At 39.1% G+C, this 20,843-nt stretch overlaps 1 protein-coding gene across 2 annotated transcripts in view; it reads left to right on the forward strand.

Annotated features, from left to right (window-relative positions):
* The first annotated feature begins 906 nt into the window (after nucleotides 1-906).
* Nucleotides 907-20,843, forward strand: part of ece1 (endothelin converting enzyme 1) — a 46,702-nt gene continuing 26,765 nt past the window's right edge. Inside the window, exons 1-2 of one of the 2 annotated variants that reach the window (XM_088938155.1) lie at nucleotides 907-1,069; nucleotides 18,126-18,209. In XM_088938155.1, the coding sequence (XP_088794281.1) occupies nucleotides 1,067-1,069; nucleotides 18,126-18,209 (87 nt within the window). In that variant the 5' untranslated portion in view covers nucleotides 907-1,066. Of the gene's footprint in view, nucleotides 1,070-17,633; nucleotides 18,210-20,843 lie in introns of those variants that run through there. The other variant, XM_088938154.1, reaches the window with a different exon arrangement.

Genomic DNA, 20,843 nt, shown 5'->3' on the forward strand with positions numbered 1-20,843 from the left:
ATTTGCATCTAAAAACGTCCGTTTTGTTTTTTTTAAAAAAGCATTTTTAATAACCAGTAGACGAAACATTGTATTTTTACAGTACACATTACCCATTATGCTTTTAAAAAAAGTAACACTATATCAAATCGTCCCGTAAAATTGTGTGTTCGTAATTATAGGACTAAATGATCTGATGTGAAATATTTTGATCTCATTTATACAATGACAAAACCAGAAATGAAATGTTCCGAGTCCCCTGCAGCTGATAAAGAATGCTGGTCAGCATGTTAATTAATCAGCTTTGCAAAGACGCCTCTGCTAATTACTGTGAGCATCGGTAATTAGGTTCTTTAATTCAACCGTGAAATAAAGTAATGAAGACCAATCCGCTCATATTTTAGACTCATTAATGCAGACCTTAAAATGTGATTTTTGCCATCATACAAATGCATGATTTATTATTCAAACCCATTCTCCGTTTTCCGTATCCCTAATAATATAAATGTTTTTTTAAATGCACAGCATAGGCGTCAGAGATAGTTTAGCTTTTAGTATATCATTTTTCTTTATTACCGCACCATCTCTGTCGTAAGTTTCAGTTTCAACAGGAAATCGATAAACCCCGAACGCACGCACGATTTCGTGTAGAAAATATGCAAAAATGTGTGTATTTTCTCCTCCTTGTATTGAGTTTGACGTTCAGCCGAACAAACTTCGTGGAGCGATCTTTTCCACCCAGAAATTCAGGGGAAAGCTTGACAGTGCTAGCACAAGTTTGCTCAATTGCTCTTTTGACATTTAAACAGTTAATGTCAAAAGCAAAGGCCCTCCCAGCTCTCCTAACTAGCCTGTAGTACTCGAGGACTTTTCTAGACCGTCCTCTTCCGGCAGGTTATTGATTCAGCCATGTGTCCATTAAGAGTTGCGAGAGCTCCGAGACAAAATTGCGAAGGTGCTCGCTGGAGTTCAGCCTGGCTTTTAAGTGAGAAGTACGCTGCGGGTATAAACGGTTTGCTGTGCTTTGGGAACCGAAACTGTCAGGGAAGGGGCAAAAGGTGTACGGGAAAAAAAACAATATTGAATAATGGTAAGCTACATTTCGCCTTTTTTGTTACCAGACTATAGTGTGTTGTGAATAATGTTAACAAGTCCCGTACATTAGAGCTTTCTTTTTCCCCAGGTGATCCTTTGTAGATAAAAAACAATATTAGGGTAGCCTAATAAAAGTTTATTTTTGGGTTTAATAACGGCGTTAATAACTCGTCAGTTTTCAGCCAACAAGCAATAAAAGGCGAGTAATGGTATTAATAATTGAATACATGATAAAAGATTACCTGAGCATGCTTTTCCGAAAATGAAAGTTGCTGCGGTGTGGTTTTTGCGAGAAAACTACAGGCTGAAACAAGCTAAATGAAGAGAGGCAGTTGTTGCATCTGGCGCTTCAGTGATAGCATTGCCTATTGCAACACAGCCTTTAACAAAGGCACGCTTTTTAAATTGTTGCCAGTAAAAGGGTGTTTGTATACAGTAGCTCTGTTCCAGTCAAGTTATTACGAGATGGGATACCTGGCTCGTTCAGATCACATCTATCCACAATTCCAAGAACCTTGTTAATAACTGATAAATATCACAGTTCTGCATTCGCATTACCGTAAGTACCATTTTCAATGACATCGTACTCGGATTTCCGAGTACGGTACTGAAATCGATTTTGTCAACTTCGGATATGACATGTTTGTGATTCTCAATGTGCTTTTACTCGCGGCATGTATTCTGCGAGGAAATTCTCAGTGACAACTGGTCACATTAATTCTTAACTCATCCAAAAAAAAAAAAAACTTGTATGACGTTTTAGCCTGTAACAAAAGAGTTTCTTCTTTTATGGTTTACTACAATCTTATTCTGGTTTAGTTTTAATATGAGGGGTGGGTGCTTGTCAACAATATAAAGTCAGTGGTGTTGGAATGGTTTTGGCTATGCACAAAAGTAAAGACCACATCTCTTTATGTCAAAATGTCATATTTGTGCACTGAGCTGTGTGACTGCAGATTTGAATACCAAATTGGTTCTTAGTGACATAATTAACCTAATTATGGACCAGTAATTTGACCAATTTATCAACTTCACAGCAATGCAGCTGAATACCCTAAAAAAGGTTGGCCCATTCTGGACCTGACAGGCATCATTCAGTGCATCAGGAAGATGTATAAAATGATGTTAACTAATTTAAAATTTCTCTCTTTATATATGATTTTTTTTTGTAATGAAAAGATAAATTAATGAAGAACCTTAATGGTTGCATTGCTGTGAATATATGAAGGTAGTAAACGTTTTTTAGGTCTTTTAAGGTAAGAGAATCCTAGGCATGAGTATTGTTTACTGCTTTATTATAGCCGATATTAGTGATATACACAGTACAAAACGTTTTCTTAGGTTTAAAGGAAAAGACTGAGTTGTAAACATGTTTGTTGCGCTAATGTCCTCTGATTAAAAAATGTATATATTTAATTTGCAAGTTCAGGCTGGGTAGTTCTTTCGCAAAGGCATGTCTTTCGTCAGCCTTGTTACCTTTCTGTTTCTCTGCATCTTTCCCAAATGGTTGTAATCTCCTTAGCCTTGTCCTTTATCTTTAGACTAAGCTGTACTGTTACTGGATTGTATTCCACTACATTATTGCGATTAACTAATTAGTAGTAAAAAACAATGCTTCATTGGACTTGACATGAAATGTCTACATAATTTCTGTGGGAGAATTGTATGGTGGATTAGGCTTATCCTAGTTCATGCACATTTATGGCACATTTAACCAGACTGCTGAAGTCTGAGATATGTCTGTTCTGTTAGCATTGTGGTTATTCATTATTAAAGAGCAAATGAGGGACAGTTTAGAATCAGTGGCATTACAGCCTGTATACTCTCTGGGGGTGGGGGTGTGTGGCCCATAACAGCAGTAATTGTTTGCTTTGAGGGAGAGAGAGCTGCTGTTAGCCACCTGTGGTTGAAGGTGTTTCTGCAGCCCTGAACTAGCTAACAGCTTTGCTTCTGCTTATTATTGAAGAACTAACTTGTGCAATATTTCCCAATTTAGAATGAGCTTGGTTGCAACTAGCATTACTTGTATAATGTTATTTTGTCATGCTCCTGTTGTATATTATCATTAAGGGTTTCAGTGGTGGGAAGTGAAGCCATTACAGGTCATTTCCGTGATGATTACTCAGTGATCTTGGTTACTGTTCCTCGCCTCACCTGGGTTCTGCATGCAGTCCCTAAACCCGGGGCAGCCACAGAGACCTCTTTCACTCCCTCAGTATTGCGTTAGCAAAACCTTTTTTGGCCACAGTTTTGCAGCCGGAAGAGTGGGGTTTTACAATTCCCAGACAGCGCGTTTATAAATTGCAACTGCCGTCTTGTACAGCTGGAGAAATGCATTTCTGAAAACGATAATTCAGTGCATGTGGTAAATGAGCTGTCCTGCAAGGCTGTTCACAACGAACCTTGCTCTTGGTTTGCATGCACGCTGCAATCTTTTTCTCTCTAATTTCTTCCACACAGCAGGTATATTGCTAGCCCTGACCCAGCCTATTATTTTAATGTCGGAGCTAAACGCGTTTGCTGTCTTTACGTGCTGACAAACGTGATGCGTGTGAAAAAGCACAAGACTCTTGATAGGATCAGGCCCGTGCAATATCTTTATGAAGTTAGAGCTTCAGTGCTTAAAAGCCAGGAGTTATGAGGGGGGGATGGCATTGTGCTAGCAGGTACTGTACAGTACAGATCAGAAACCTGTCAGAGTTGTTGCATTCTGTTCTACATCCTGTCTTTGCTTTATGGTGTGGGCTAGTTTTTTTTTTACGAAAGAATAAACGTAGAACTTTTTTTATGCTTGTTTCCACTCAGGACCTTAAAGTTCTTGGACTCCTTCCAGGTTGCGCTGCTTGGAAAAAATAGTTTTGTGTTCACGCAGAGCCAACATTATTATCTGAAGCATCTAGTCCTATGGTTGTGAAGTCAAGATATTCCCATCAAAAATACATTTTGGGTCTGTTTTTAGTCTTCAGCCTTCCTTTAAGTGGCAATAATGCACACTTTGGTTTTTGTGTATACTGTATATTGGCAGTATGGGAAGTGATTGATTTTCCTGAACTATTCTCAGAATCGTTAAATTATAGATGGCCGTATGATTATTAAAAAATACATGATCCTTGGGAAATGAGCTCTGTCCTGTGTTTGGCTCTCTAGATTTTTGTGATTATCCCTTTGCTTCAGGCTGTTTCCCCGATGGGGTCTGAGATGAATTCAGAGCCTTACAGAGCATGCTGTAAACAAAACAGCTTCTAAAAACACACTGATTCCCTCATCCAAACGTAAGTAATGAGGACAGGGAACCCAAAGAAAAATAAACTAAGGGGGTGATGGCGTTTGGAGATTGTCTGTAATTACTGCATTTCAGGAAAATAAATGACAAATTTGACCACAGACGTTTTAAGCAGATGTTGCCATATAACGATCATGTGGGTCAAACATTGTTATTTTATGAAACATGAAAAATAAAGTTAAATTGGGCTTATTGAGTCATTCTTCCTGTTTGGCAGGATAATAATAGAAAAGTGGGCATTTTGCAGAGATAATGTTAAAAAAGTTGACTTCACCTGTTGTCATAGACTGAAATTACACATTTCTTCATAGAGGTTTAATGAAATCCAAAGGGTTATAGTATTATATTATGATGTAATACAGCACTGGACTTACCAAATGATTAAGGTGATTCATATAGAGCAATTTTAGGAACTATCAGAATGATTACCAGCTTTATCCTCTGATTTGTCACCTTGTAGTTATCTGTTTTCAGTTCAGCCCCAGGGCTTAAAAGTCAAAATGTTTTAAGTTCCTTAGATATGAAATAAAAATGCAGTGAGGTTAAGGTCAAGTTGTTGCAGTGGATGTCACATAATTCCAGATCTGTAATGGGTAGTAGACTACTTACTATAAGAAAATGTCTATAATGTGGTGTAATGTTTTCTTTTTGTTCTTCTTTATAAAAATACAGATCTGTTCTCAGTGGTGTTATCGCTGGTGGATTATGTGTGTGGAGCACTTTATGAATACCATTATTATTATGAATGTAAATATTACCAATATTAATAATTAATAGTAATTTTGATCTAAAAAAGCTTGCTTCTCTGACAGGTATCAAATGCTTATCTATTTTTTTGTGCGTCTTCTTTACTTCTTTTCTATAAATTATTATTTTTTAATTCAGCCATTTTATGGAGTTCCGTTTAACTGCCATAAAACATGGGAAGTGAGGAGGAGGATATACAGTAGGAGGAAGTGTTCTCCTTTCCTTGCTTGTGTGGTGGATTTTAACAAGAACCATCTTTCCCGGGCAGTGTGGTTTAGAAAAAGGTTAAGATGACGCTGGATTTGAGGTGGTTATTTTAGCAGCATCCTTATCTGGGTGGTTTCTTAAAAGGAAGTTGGGGGGAAAAAGGAAGATGAGATTGAAACTATACTGATTTCCCAAGTCTGATTCTCACAGTGCTAGTGAGAAGTGTGTAGAAGGGCTGCAAGATACTTTGTGGTAATTAATGTAACTGTAAGCAACTGAAAATGTTTTCTTTGCTGGTTGAACATGCCATAATGCAGGAAAATAGCTAGGCTAAAGGAGACAACACATTATTTTACCCAAGCTACTCTTGTATCATAAGATGCTAATGCAAACAGTTTGAACTGATGACCTAGTGGCTCCTCAGCGCAGAGCTCATCGCAGTTTCCATAGTGTCAAGCAGACTTGAGAGTATGCAGCTTACTCCTGGAGAGGACACTAGTCACCCATTTATACAGCATGGAGAACTGGGGTAATCAGAGCAGAGTAACTTGCTGGAGAGTACCATACAGTAGCAATGTGAACACACAACCTCCACTTTAACAGTACAGGGCTCTAACTACGGCTGTGCTCTCACTTCCACTGATACTAAGTACCTGGAATAAATTACTTCGTTGGGTTCATTTAAGATTTTTTTTTTAGATCTTCGAGCAACACAGAACTGCTTATTTATTAATATAGTGTCAGGTTTCCCCAAAGAGTTGCCCTACTGTACATAGGCCTGGAATCCTGTGGTTACATTGGTTGCCAGTAACCAACACCAACCACAGAAACCAATAATTAAAGTTAGTGCAATCTGACCCAGAGTATCCCAGTATTGGTGTTATCATACTTTAATCATGTGAAACTGAGATAGAAAATCTGGTGCTCTCATTTTCCTAGCTAGATAGCCTTTAAAAACATTTCCATTTGTGTCATAATAACATAATTAGCTGAATCTACTGTTATGAGGATAACATTACTGTGTGTCACAGTACAGTACATTCCTAGTGTTTATGGTGAGGGATCTGTGCCTTCATCACATATTGCATATCGTTGCGTGTTGCAGTGAGGGTGGGGATGCCTGGAGTCAAGGGAGTGCTTCTTTTGGACAAGTAAAGTGGGTGGATTTGTTTTGGTCAGCCATTTAAAAACTTGGAAGTTACTAAATCAACATCTAGGCCCAAAAATAAGTAGGATAAAACCTCCACAATCTCTGGAAAGGTCCTGTGAGATGAATCCCTATTGGTCTCTCAAGCATTTATTGGAGGAAGTATGTAGGGTGAAGAGGGGTTTCTGGAATGTCGTCTTCACAGTAGTGTTCTAAAAAACGTTAATGAGTCTGTTTTAACTTCTGTAAAAAAACAAATCTCTATCAGATTTTGTAGCACATGAGACACTGAGCCCTTACCTAATGAGTCACAGGCAGGAAAAGCTGTTAACACTCTGAGAAGGACACAATACTGAATGAAAAACGAAACATTAATCAAATGTGTCTGTCTGACTCTGCCTTTTGTTTTCGGAAGTCTGAAACCTACTAGTAAACTTGAGAAAAGCCTATGAAGCAGATTGTCTAAAGTGATATTTGTGGTCCTTATTTTCCAGGCTTAGCTTTTCTTTTTTTCCTTCATTCCTTTCCCTTTTTGCCTATCCTGTTGAAGTGGTCAACGAGCTCTTGAGTAGTGAGGGAAGGTTCACTAGTTAGGTGAACATCTTGCCCTGTTGCGGCTGTGATCAAGTACTTTCATTCTCGGCTTAAACACCCGTACAGCTGGGTGGTTTTATACTGAAGAATTTACGCAACATTGCTGTTATACATGAGAGCCAACAGAAACAGAAAGAATAGGAACGAGAACTGTCATCAGAAATTCAGTGCTCTGGGATACTGCTGAGTTGTCCAGAAGACCTCAAAATCTGGAAAATACTTGTTACAGTTTGTATCCTTTAAAACATTTAATAGTGTCTGCTTACATGAGATCTGATCAATTTGGAAAAGAATGTTTCTCAATCTAATGTTTTTTCTTGTGATTGGGTCATGCTTTCCACTTTTTATTCCCTGGTTTAGAATACCTACCTGGAACATTCTGGTACTATTTACCTGATAATAACATCTAGGGCTATTGATCCCCAGCTCCCCAGTTTCCCTTTGTACACAGTATTTGGATTGGCCATGTTCAAAAGGCTCATGTGGTCTGTGCTAATGAGAAACAATGAGTTGTGCTTTGTTCTAGATTCTATAACAGCTGGCAGTTGTGCCCTTTTGCTGTAGTGTTATTCCATATGAAATAAGTCATCTGTTTGATCTCACCATTTGGATTTTTACATTTCCATGAAAGCTTGTCTATCTGAGAAACGGTTAGAATGTCATTTCTGGACACAAATGACCTCTATTCACAGCTTGCAGGTCCCTGGACAGTGAAGGTCCCTGGACATGTTACAGAGGTATGTGATGTGACTCAAAGCTCCAGTCTGGAGGACTGTGCTTCCATCCTTTAACCTTTGCTACTCCAGAACAGCCTGCTGTTTCAATTATATCGGTGACAAATTTAAAAAATGCAAGTCTGCCACTAGGAAATGGCTGCTTTTATAAGGATTCTATACAGCAAGTAGCTTTCATGGGGAAAATGATATCTTGCAGGTTTTTTTTTCTGTTAGCGTGGCTACTCAGTTCAACCTGACAAAATCTTGTCTGAAATGGTCAGATAACTTTATTCTAATTGCGTGAGAGGAAATAATCTGCATTGTTTTAATGTGGAAAAAGCTAAAAGGAAGACACTGTTCTGCCAGATAAGAGTACTTGTGGTTACAAAGTTAAAAGCTTGTAACTTCAAATAAAGGAGGAACTTGTATGTGGGAATATATCAGCATACCCAAATCTGTTCTTTCTCTTGCTCCCAGACCATATTTATCTAACCAGTCCTTGGTAATCGATCAGAAAAAATCTAAAAACTACTGCTGTACTTTTCCCATATGGTATGCACATGTTTAAAAAAATTAAAAAATAATTTTGGATAGTATAGTGCATTTTATCTCTTATCTTTATTATCTGTTGACAACACAGCATGTACAGTATGAATTTAGTTGGAACCAGAACAGCAAGGAGGGGACAGCAAGAACAAAAATATTGGGGCAGTTGGCTGAGGTGTCAGGGCTTTGGTGTTAGGAAACTAGACATTTACTGTATTCAAGGTCTGTGATCAGCCTGTCTTGCTTTGACTTACATGTTTTGGAGTGCGTAGTCAAAAGTCCTGATGAAAACCACAGAAATGTCTGATAAAGGAAAGTTGGCAATTTTGAAGCTTAAAGAAAAGTCAATCAAAACCATAGCACAGAAACTGGACAAACCAACACCAACAATTTGGAATGTACAGAAGACTAAAGAAAACATTAATTACCAATCAGCTATGAAACCCATCTGCAGTTAAAGACAGTTCAGAGTTCAAGAGTGAATGTATAAAAAATCTGCAGTTTGCAGAAGACCAACACAGCAGCATTTAAAAGGCTGCACAGCAAAGTGTAAACTTCTTCTTAAGACAGAAACGCCAGATTGGAGTTGCCTCAGAATAACCAAGATGGATGAGGACAGCCTGACAATAACCTAAAGCATATAGCCAGTACAAATATGGAGAGAAAAGTGAAACATCTTAGGGTAGGAAAATCTCTATTTCAACATGTGTTTTCCATGCTAAATAAAAACTACCAGAACTTCAGAAAAACAGCCAAAAATGCAAAGCATCTTAAATGATTTAATCTCAAAAGCATTTGAGTTGAATGGGCCTCAGAATTCATGCAGTTATTGTCTCAAAAGCATGTGCAGCAAAGAGCTGACTCTAATGTGTCCCAAAACGTATTGTCATGTGACCTCAGTGTTGAATACAAACAACGCATATTGTACATAACATTTGTGATCACAAATACAAAGTGTTTGCTTTAAAGCAAAAGAAGTTTTGATTTCAGTGTCCCAGCACCTTTGCAAGACACTATTAATTTAATCTTTCTCCCCCCAGTAGGTGGTGCTCTTCCATCTGGACAAGCATTTCTCAGTTAATGACCCTGTTCAGCAACTGAGGACACTGTACTATAGATGCCATCTTTTGAAAGAGAAGTTCGACCAAGGTCCTGAATACTTGGTCGTTAATTATCCCCACTTTCCATATGAGTAGGGATGGTAATCCCTGTGTCCTGGCTAAAATCCACTCTGGGCTGCACAAGCTGGTCTACCTAAAGTTTCCCCTTAATTCCATGACAAAGAAGTTTTTCAGTCTCTTCCAGTGGTTTTCTTTTATGTAATTCATTGCTGCAAAATTATCATTTTTTCCTTTTAATTGTTATTAAGTGGAATCCTACAGAGGAAGCAAACCAGGGCAGCATATTACCACTAGCTCATATACTGTACAGGGTTTGAAAAATCCAGCAGTTGCATACAGCCTGAAAAACCTCTACAATCTCTCCTTTTCTGCTGTGTGAACCTAAAGTAAAGCAAGGGTTCAGGTTCTGTGGTTGTGAACAGTAGGAGACATGAGGATGGAGGATGGGGGAAAAAAGGTTTTCATCTCTGAAAGATTTCACACTTTGTCTGTGCAAGATACGCAAGTCTTAATTAGAAGCACCAGCTTCTGCTTTTATTTATTGATCCACGGTTCTGTTAGTGTGTTTGAAGTTATTTTTCCTTGGGTGACTGGAGAGAGGCTCAGTCTGCCTTTCTGGTAAGGAGGGAGTTATTATTTTTTTACCCTGGAGACTGCTCAGTTCCCACGTCTGTAAACCCAGGTTTGCTTTTTGAGTGTCCACAATTACTAAGTTGTGTGTATATTCATCATCATGCTTTTTGTTGATTTTACTGAGCTTATTATTCATTGTTGGCATTATTTAATTTGGCTAATGTCAACATTGGCATTTTAGCTACCAGTCGCCTCTGAAAAGCCTTATTTCGGCTAAATAAGAGTGATGCATCGAAGGAGTATTTCCAGCATTTCCACAAGCACCATTTGTGCTACTTCTCTCTCAGCCCCTTACCCATCCCTCAAGTATCTACACTGACCGTTTGTCTATGTTGTTTGAGAGTGAGTTAAAGGCTCCATATGATATAAAGGTTAAATGGCAGCTAGAAAGCAGACTGTTACACAAACGTGAGTTGAAGGTTTGTTTCTATAGTTTGACTTCAGTGAATTTACTGTACATTTGAGTTTCACATGCCGCAATGCGTTCATTTACATCTTTCAGTTTTAGTCATCCGTTTTGAATAAATGGAGCCCAGGCTGTTACTGGTACCCTGTTGGGCTCCCAGCCAAGTATACGGGTTTTTCCTGAGAAGATGCCTTTCTTGGCTGATGTCATGCTAGTGGAAGGCAGAGGTAGGTTTCAGATATGCAGATTAGCCTTCCTTGCGTAGATTTTACATGTTATCGTCAGCGGAATGTACAGAATAATGTTTTCCATAAGCAGAGAACATGTACATGAGAGAATCTCACCTGGAAATAGTTTATCTCAAGCAAGGTACTGCCTGACAACATGTTTAAAGTACAGCATTGAGAAGGTGGAGTATAGCTGTGAATTATTAATCTTGTGATCCTGCTTAAACTGTTTTATAGTGCCTGCCAAAATGAAATTAAAATTTAACAGTTATCAGTTTATCAGTTGGGCAACATATCGTTGGCTGTGAATACCATCTCCACTAATTAATTCTGTGACCCTTTTACTAAAACAAACAAACATGAAGATTTAAAATGAAACAGCCCAGCACAGCTGTTCACAGGTCACCATAGCAGAAAACTAGTGCTCAGAGAAGAGTGAAGTCAGACACCTCCCACACATGCTGCTGTATTTTATATGTTCATGTCAAATGGGGGCTTCCATGTGAAAATGGGTGTCTCTTACTTGTTTGAGATTTACATTCTCTTTTGAGACCTCTTTTTTTTCCTAGCCACACTACCAGTTCTTTGTACCACGCCCCCAAGGTTGAGTATGTGTGACAAAACCTCAGTTTCCAATAATGCCCCATGTCCTCTCCATGGATAATGCTGTGGAGCTCTACAAAAATCTTCAGTTTTAAAGGTGCTGTTATCAAAAGCAAAACAAAACAGTTACAGTTGGTAAAATCAGAGGAATTCGCATTAACATTGATGCTGTAATTTAATAGCTTTATAACACGAGGTCTAGAAGGTACATGGCTTGATAAGTCTCCTATCATTGTATTGTTGCCAGGGCTGTGTTCTATAGAGTGTGAAACCTGAGATATGTGCAGACTTCCCAGAAGATAAACAGCTTGTCATAAGTAATCTGAAATGAATTAAACTTAATCCTATAAAATACACAATAGCAGGGTCTGTTTCGTTTAAGCATCAGTGAATATACACACTGCAGTGCTTATTTATGCTGCATGTACTTTTTTTACTGCCAACAATTTTGCCTGTTTCCTTTACTCATGACAGTTACGGGGCTTTGTGAAAGTATTCTACTTCTGGTCAGAGTTGTTAGACATTAGATAGCAGAAAAAATATTAGAGTAGAAAGCTACAGTGTTGTAGAGATGCGTTTTACTATCTTGCCTGTAAAATGTACTGTAGAATCATGACCCAAAGAGGTATCTTTTGGTTACATCATCTTGGGGTAAGAACAAATTAAATGCATTTAACTATGTGTACACATAGCACACATTTTAAAAATGGAATCGTTAGACAGTTCATACTTTAATCTGGAGAAGCAAAGGAGAGTGATTTTAGGATTTTAAAATTTGTTTTCCATCATGCGGTTGTCTTTTCTGCCAACACATCTGAGATCTTTGAAAAGAATCCATGAATGCAGTACCAAGGATGTTAAGCCTTAAAAATCCATTGGTGTCGTACACGGCAAATCCAAACATGCATTTGAAACGATGCCCAGACACAGGCATTTTTGAGTATACATGTTAGGTTAATGAACTGAAACAGTGCTCCCATGTTTCTATTCCTTACAATAGGAAATAGAGGTTGATTGTGGTTTAATTTAAATCTAACCTGAGGAAAAATTCCGTTTGTATTGTGTGCTCTGTCCTTCTGATATACATGTGATAGAAAAAAGACTTGAAATGGCAGTTGTTTAAAAATTGGCCCACAGCAATGTCTCTCCTACACCCAAAAGGAGAGTGAGGAAAGGCAGACAGGGTCACCAGACCTCCCCAACCATCAAGACCTCTTTTGACATGCTACAGGCTCCACAGTGACCTCTAGGAGGGTTGAAAAGGCACATCTATCACTACCATCAGCACTGAACTCAACTGGGATGTTGCGGGGGTTGCTGTTTCTCAGAAGTCACCTGGTTGACTGCTGCATAGCCTGCCAGTTTAGTACTCTGCCACCTCCAGGATTGTACTTGCATTCTTCTGGTGACACGATCCAGACTTTAATTTATGACATCTGGGTCTTGGAGCTTAATGTGCATTCCGAGTGAAGACCTTTACCAGTTGAGCCACTTGGGAACCCAATAGTTGCCTCTGGTGATGTCTGTATTTGTTGAAATCTGAAGAAATGTTTGTGGGCTTTTGAGGGTCTCGCCCACTGATGATGCTCAGCTGGAGTGGAGACCCTGGGCAATATCATGGGCTGAGTTTGAACAGAATTACACATTGTAATGTGGTGCTGCTGGACATGATAACGTAGCGACATGTTTTTGCAACATAGATCCAAGAGCAGGCAGCACCATGCTTGGCAAAGAGGCAAGCACTTCTCTATTCACGGGCAAGTTCCTGAGCACTGCCAGATCACGGTTTATATAGTTTGAACCACCTGGGGCAGGCATGGTGGATGATTGACTCCAGGTTGAGCAAGACTTCTGCTGAATTAGTTACCATGGTATGGCAATGAATGGCAGGTGGCTGGCTACCGTGTAGATACTAGTTTGCCCCACCACTCGTCTGCAGCAGCGACCATGACACCCATACAACACTATGGTAGTGGAATGTTTGCTGAGGGCTGCCGGGGAAAGGAAGGTTTCAGCTGGGTACACTGTCCTCAGTAGCACCTGGAGCTCTTACACACCTGAAACCTTTCACGGACATGAATGAGCGATGCTGATGGGGTCAGAGCTGACTTTCTGTTAAGGTGTGATGCCCCTCAGTGCTTGTCAATTGATAATGTCAAGTGAAGCAAATTTGCTGTTTCAGAAGGGAAGAATGTGTATAGTGTGTGTATAGGTCTTTGTCTTTACATGCTGTACCAAGCTTATAAACATTTGGCAATCCCAAATTAGGTGGGTTTAACATAGTATTTGATAATGACAAATTAAAAGGAATTTCCTGCTCTCTGGTTACCATGTAAAAGTTTCCTTCAGTGTGCCTGTGGTGTTTTCATATTAGGAAGATTGCTGCAGTAAAACCACAGAAAGCCGCGTGGTGTACTCATTTGTACCTAACTGTACAACTCGTACATTTCGTAACATGCTAAGCCAGCAGTATGAGAGTTTAAGCCAACTAAATGATGCCTGAAATTTCAGTAACTCATGACTGGTAATGTAATCTTACCTTAAGAGAAAACACTTGGCACTTGCACTAATGCTGGCTTAGGGAATATATTTTTCTTTGCAAGAACAGCACATGGTTCCTCACATTTATTGAAGCACAAGTAATTAACCCAGGTTTTCTGGGAGATTCAAATGCGATTCCCAATATTGCATTGTTGGAAATGCATTTCAGGAATTTGTTTAGAAAATTCACTTTTTTCCAGATGAAGTGCCTTGTCCGAAACCAGGGTGGATCTGGTCATAAGATGGCAGTTTTGTATGTTGCTGATCTGAGCATGTCTGTGGTAAACTCAAAAATGTTTGGGAAGAAGATTCTCCTGGGATTTACTGACCTTGGTGTGCCACAGACGTTCCTTCTGAGTAACACCACGTGGGTTGTGATGTCAGACAGTGGACCTCCTACTGGGATGAAGATGTTTAGCAACTTGTACAGCAAACAGTTTTGTTACAACTGTAGAGGTCTCAAGGCGATGAACTACAGGCATATTAAGGCTTGCTTAGTTAGCTATCAAGCCATATTTTAATTAGGAAAGGCAGAGATGAGACTGACAGTTTTTCGTACTCTTAAACGAAGGACTTTAAGCTGTCATTTCCCTGACAGCTGCAGTCTAAGAGTCTGGCTGTGCTTATGGTGCCTGTTTAAAGTTGCTTTTGTCAGGCCCAGAGATCCGTAGGTTTGGTTGTCCACTTAATAGCTGCTGCTGCTTGTTGTATTGTTCAGTGCAGCTCTGAGCTGTGACAGCTCGTGGGAGACCGTAAGGAGCTGGAGAATTAGTAAGAGCCTGTGGGAGGGCTGGAGCTCCACAGACCTGAAACCTGAGGGAAGATGGTATTGATCAGGCTTGAACCCCACTCAACCACCTCAGTAAGTTCTTTATTTAGGTTAGGGAAGTTGGGGAAAACCCCAAAGCAGGTTGGCATTTGGGCACTTGTTTTAAACTCTAAAAAGCAATTGCCTGGAATCCAAACACCACCTTTTGTTCTGAGAATATACAGTAGACACTCATTAAATGGGATAGCTGAGGCTATATACAATATCTGTTTTTGGAATCCTCAGGTTTAAGGGAAATATTTGGATTTTTCTGATTTAATTTTAAGTGTTTCAGATGAGGAGCTTGGCTGCATGTTTTAGAAAACGTTTGTTTAGAAAGAATTAAGTACAGAGGTGTTTCTGCAGGGCAAATGTTGATGATAACCCTTGTTCTGTGCACAGATAATGCAATAGTGATAGGAAAGAGCTGATATAATTTGCACAAGAACCATTTACTGTTCAGCTCGGTGTAACTTGACCACTTATTTTTTTGTATCCCATTCACGACTAAAACCCAAGTGGATGCGTCATTAAGCGAGGTCGAAGAATTATTTAACTTTTAAGGAAAAGAGAATTGGGCGGCTCATTTTAACTGGATGCCGTACATACTTTTCTATTCTAGGCAAATGGTTTGTGTGTGTGAGCCTGAATATTGACTGTTTGATGAGGCAGCTGTTTTCGCTTTAGGGTTCTTTTGAATTGCAAATAATTAATTCAGCTCTCTTGTCACGGTTCTCAGGTCCAGGCCTTCTCTTGCTTTGGCATTGTTCTACAAAATAGTTAATAATGAACAAACATTGTTTTAATTATGGTCTACATAGCCTGTGAAGTTAATTTACCTTGACTTTCTTTTAGGACAGTTTATTGACTACTGGAGCAAAGAAACAATCCATTCTTCTTTTAAACGTTTTTACTTTATCCTATTAACAGGGCTCTATTTCTGTGCTAGTTTGCAACTGGCTATCCAACTTTTAAACAACAGTGAATTCATTGAGTCTTATCTAGATCCTAAGTTAAGGGGCAACACAGTAGTTGGCATTGCAGCCTTGTAGCCCACTTGGGGTGCTATTCAGTCTGCCTGGACTTTGTATGTTCTCCCTTTTGCATGTGTTCACGTGGGTATCCTCAGGCGACTCTAGTTTCCTGTCATAGTCCAGTGACATACTGGTAGATTAATTGGCCCTGGCAAGAGTGTGTGTGTGTTTGTGTCTTCACACTTTGAACTCCTGTCCAGGGTGTATCCTGCCTTGTGCCCGTTGCTTGCCGGGGTAGGTTCCAGTTCCTCCATGACATAATATTGGATAAAACTTTTTTTAGCAACAGTAATAATCGAAGATATTTAGCCAATGTATTTATCCAAGGCATTTTATAGGGTTAATCAAACATGTATGCTACATACAGTGCATTCTCTTTCTGGGTCTGGATGTCTTTTAATTGCCAGTGTAAATAAAACTACAACCCTAAAATATCATTTCTCAGATACTATGAATTGTGAAACTGCAGGACTTAATTGCAAGTTAAATAGGCTCTAAGATTCGTACGAGTAAAAAATTTTATTTTTTTATTATTTTATTCATAAATGATTTTCACTTAATCCAAAACATTATACTGTAACGTAATTTGAATACATGTACACAGAAGTGAAAAAAAGAGAAATAAAAAAGCACAGTGAATTGGTTTGAAAAGCCAAGGGTGAAATTAAGTACATTGGAAGCTAAAAATAGGACTTACAAGTGGGTTTTTAAAAAGGATACCACTCACTGGACTCCTCCTTAATGGAATTGGGCTGAGAGATCCACAGATGTGGTACTTCTCACAGGGCCTTTAAGCAGCTGGGCTGTATTACAGTATGCAGTAAACTAGTAAGGTAACCTTGAGCTAGATTATTCAGTGCTGTGTATGTGAGCAGGGGAAAGTTTCCAGCATCACCTGGAAACTGCTTGAGAATACAGGTACAGTATGTGAAGCCAAGCACTTGGCAGTTGTGATTCTAAGGAAAAAAACACCTTGCTTCATAACAAGCAGTCTTTCAGTACTTTCAGCTGAAAAATGATTGACTTGTGGTACCTTTAAAGGGATGTTGTATAATTTGAAAAGAACAGAATGAAGAGCTGTATCTATTAATTATGAAATTGTTGGAAATAAAAATATAGGACAAAATCTTGATACAGCTGCAAAGAGTCAACTTTTAGGTGGGGAGATCTGTATTAAAAATACTTTTATCAACACAAAAACTGCTACCTTGTGTGTGAAAGGACAATATTTAAAAATGTCTGAAAACGTTTGTAGTTTCCCAAAAAATTGATCAAAAAGTTCTGTAGAGGGTAGTAGTTATATGCAAAACAGACAATTTAAAAATAAACAAGCATACAGTCTTGTTTCAAAAATGGATTTTCCTGTGTATGTTACGTTACACATTTATTGAAGTGTAATTCAGATCTGTTCTTATACTGTAGGTTTCTGTGCAAGGTATACAGTACTTTTCAGGCATTGTTGGGAGTATTGTAGCTAACTTAGGACTGAGAAATTAAATTCTGGCAATGTCTGTACTATTAAAAGTTGGAAAGCTTAGGAGTGTATTTTGGCATTTCTAATTCTAATAAGGCAATGCGTTAATTTCAGCTTGTTTTCAGAAATGAGTATATTGCCAGTCAACACAGCTGCTTGCAGAGGTGTGGAAGAGGTGTGAAATCCACAAAAGACTCCCGGAAGCAGAGGCGAATGCCTCATATGTGGGAGGGATCATAGCAGGGGGCCCTGTCTCGGGCATCTCGGATGACAGTACCCAAGACAACCAGGAGTTGGTTGGGGAGTGGCTTTGTAGGAGATCCCTGCCTCTTAAACTGGAATGTCAGAGGGGGAGAGATGTTGTAGGTGGAGCTTAAGTTCCCAAGGTTTCCTCCCAGTTATTTGGAAAGCCGCATTGTGGAATGCACATACACTTAAGTTGTTCAAGTAACTTCTTCTTCCTGTTTTTGTTACATGCCTTCTGTGTTTAGCAGTGGGCTTGGTCCTGTGAGAGGTATGTGTGGGAGTGGAACCCTTTGGTGAGAGAAAGAGAGCCACACTCTTGACAACCGGGATCTTGAGAAACCTGCAATTCTGAACTGTTTCCCTGCAAAAAGGGAGTGTTTTATAATCTTGCAGGCGTGTGTCAAGATGAATTACTGCAGATTGCCTGGGAGAGTGTTGCTTACACGATCAGATCTACGGGCTGGGTGGTTATCATGAAAAAAAGTATTAAAGACAATAGGAAGCAAGAGTTGGACATACTTTTATAAGGTCTCTTCCTTTGGATCTGCAGAGAATTCTACATGGGAGAAGTTTCCCGATGGATATAAACCAGGAAGCAATTCATAATATTTTCTGAAAGGGTGGAGATTGTAAAGATAGTATTCCCACAAAACAAAAACAGTTGGGCTGCTCCAGCATGGAGACTCTAAGGGAATCTTTTCTGCACTTGACTTCACAGATGTCGTCATACAGACGGACCACGTTTGAAGAAGATGACTTGGTGGACTCTACCGTGGATGAGGTTTACCCCAATGGCCTGCAGGTAAGGGGTTATCCAAAAACTGACATTTCCACAATCATTTCTGAACATCTCCAATAGCCCTGTATTGGTGGGTTATACTGTAGAACCTTGGCAGATGGGCCCATTTTTGCTCTCCTGCCACTGCCTCTGTCTATCTCATTTGCTAACCATTGTATCTGTAACCTGTAGTTGCTTTCTGTCAGCCTGTGAAGAACATTCTGGTATCAGCCGCTCATTCAACCTCACTGGATTTAGCTGTCCACAGGAAACGCAGTGCTGTGACTGAAAGCCTTTTAAATAGGAAAAAAAAACTGACAGTGACACTGTGACACTGACATCAGATGAGCATGTCATTGCTTGATAGTTTTTGTTTGAAACATGCTGACAGTTTTGCATAACATGCATAACAACTTTTATATTTAGATCCTGAACTGCTAGGAACTAAACATCCAAGACCAGCACTGATGTAGAAACTTTTTAGAAGGCTTAAATGAGTATTTGATTGTATGTATAGTAAGAACTTTATAGATCAATGGAACCCCTGTTAGCTTTTATAATTTGAACTTATTTTCTTCAAGAACAGTCATGAGTAATATTTTACTGGTATTTCAACTTTGTGCAGTAGTTACAGTTCAGTAGGGACACTGTCAATTTTGACAGCCATCCTAAATTTCTCTGTGTACAGTTTGGACATTGCTATGAGTCAGAGCTGTAACCGCTCAAGTCATAGTTATCAGGCTATGTGAAGAACACATCTTGTGTTCTTTGCACATACGTATATGGTTTCCTTTATAAAACTTTGCTTAACCTCTTCAGGAAGAGAAAGAAGAATACGCAATGTTATTAAACATAAAGGTGATTTAACATAATTCATATTTAAGTAGTTAGGTTTCTCTTCTACATGTAAAAAACATTTAAATCAGTCACAATGTCTGCAATGGAGATTCCATTACCATAAAATATATAAATGATGATCTTTAAACACTGTAAAACAGTGATTATACTGTAGGTTGATGAGGAATTTTAAAGCCCAAACCTTTTATAGAGCTAATTTCGGTTATACATTTTCTAAATACATCAGCCGTATTGTACAATGCCTGACTGTTCTGATTTAACATGCTGTTCGTAGTCAAATTAGTTACATTACTTCCTGGGTTTTGCCCCTGGAGCACTTAACAATGTGGTCCACATTTGAAATAACAGGTGTCTAGAAACAGAAGTGAAATTACATTGACAGCCATTGTTTCAGGATGCTGGCTGGTCTGATGTCACGTTTGGAACCACCCTGTACATCTCTGTGGTAGCTTGACCAGACTTGTAAAACCCACTCCGGTGACGTTTCAGCACTCATGGGTTTAAAAGAGGCAAGGAGTAGAATTGGGATTACTTATAGAACTGTGTTCCAAGAAATTTCCATGATAGTAATGAGAAAAAATAATAAGTAGGGTTTTGAGAGAGATTCTAGGCCAAATGTAATGCTGTTCCTTTTTCACATGTGGTACAGATTTGTTTGAAGTGGTTTAATTCAGTGGCAACCTAATGTATTAAGAATGAGAACATGAAGCAGAACACCCTGTAACAGGAGTCATTCATGGTGCCGTCAGGAGCAGGGTCACTGTGCGGTCAGCTAAAGGGCCAGAACAGGAAAATCCTGTAACAAACAGATATTACAATTGTAGCTGCTTTTTGGCCACGCAAGTGCTTAATTCTCATCTAATAAGAAGAAGTATGAAAGACATTTATGGGTTATTGTATTTGTGGATAAATTATGTAGTTGTAATGATTTTTTTAGCATTATGTTGAAACAGGGTTGTTTCTTTTCAGAAATAAATTATAATGGTCTGTATAACTCTGCAGTTCCCATTCATATATAGTAATTATATAATTATTAGATATAACCTATTATTTATATTTTGCTTCTAATGCTGGGGGAACCTGATTTTTCAGGATTTTAAGTTTTTTTCTGAAGCTGTTTGGCGTTTTGGTGCTCCAAATAGAAATGTAATGACTTGGGGCTCTTTTCCAGAAATCGGTCTGGCCGTTCTTCCCCTCCATCAGACTGTGTTTTTTTTTGTGGCCGCAGCAGAACTTAAAATCAAATCTGATCTTTAAGCCACCAAAGCTCTGGCTGAAACCATAGCTCTCAGTGGTCTAACTCAACATGGCAGAGAAAATAAAAATGGCTCCATCACCCCAGTTTAGGATCAAGAGCAGAAGGCATCGCTTAGTTATTGGGCAATAACTCCATAACTGTTGGGCTTTCTGATTAATGTGGTGAGCTCCTCTCGCCTGTTTCATGATGTGTCAGAAATGCGTTGCATTGTAAAGTCTTGAACCCGGGCAACCATCTCTTTCCTCTTTAAAAGGTAAATTAGTCTCTTCTTTTCATGAGCTCTGCACCTGATATTGTAGTTTGCCCAGTGGGTTGAATTAATTAGACATCAAGAGGTTTGGTGTTACATTAGTGTCTTGCAGTCCCCAGACTGAGCCCCCTGCTAAAGTGTAATTGCCCTGTCTACCACCCAGCTGGCAATCATATTGTGGCGCAGTGCTGAATGTGAGTGGGAACTGGAGCTGTGGCCTGTAAGGAGTGTCAATACCAGTTAGACAACCCTGTGCCGGAACCCTCTGACTTGATCTTGCCATATTTACAGA

Source organism: Atractosteus spatula, chromosome 20 (genome assembly GCF_055471065.1).
Source record: "Atractosteus spatula isolate fAtrSpa1 chromosome 20, fAtrSpa1.hap1, whole genome shotgun sequence".
In the NCBI taxonomy this organism is placed as follows: Eukaryota; Metazoa; Chordata; class Actinopteri; order Semionotiformes; family Lepisosteidae; genus Atractosteus; species Atractosteus spatula.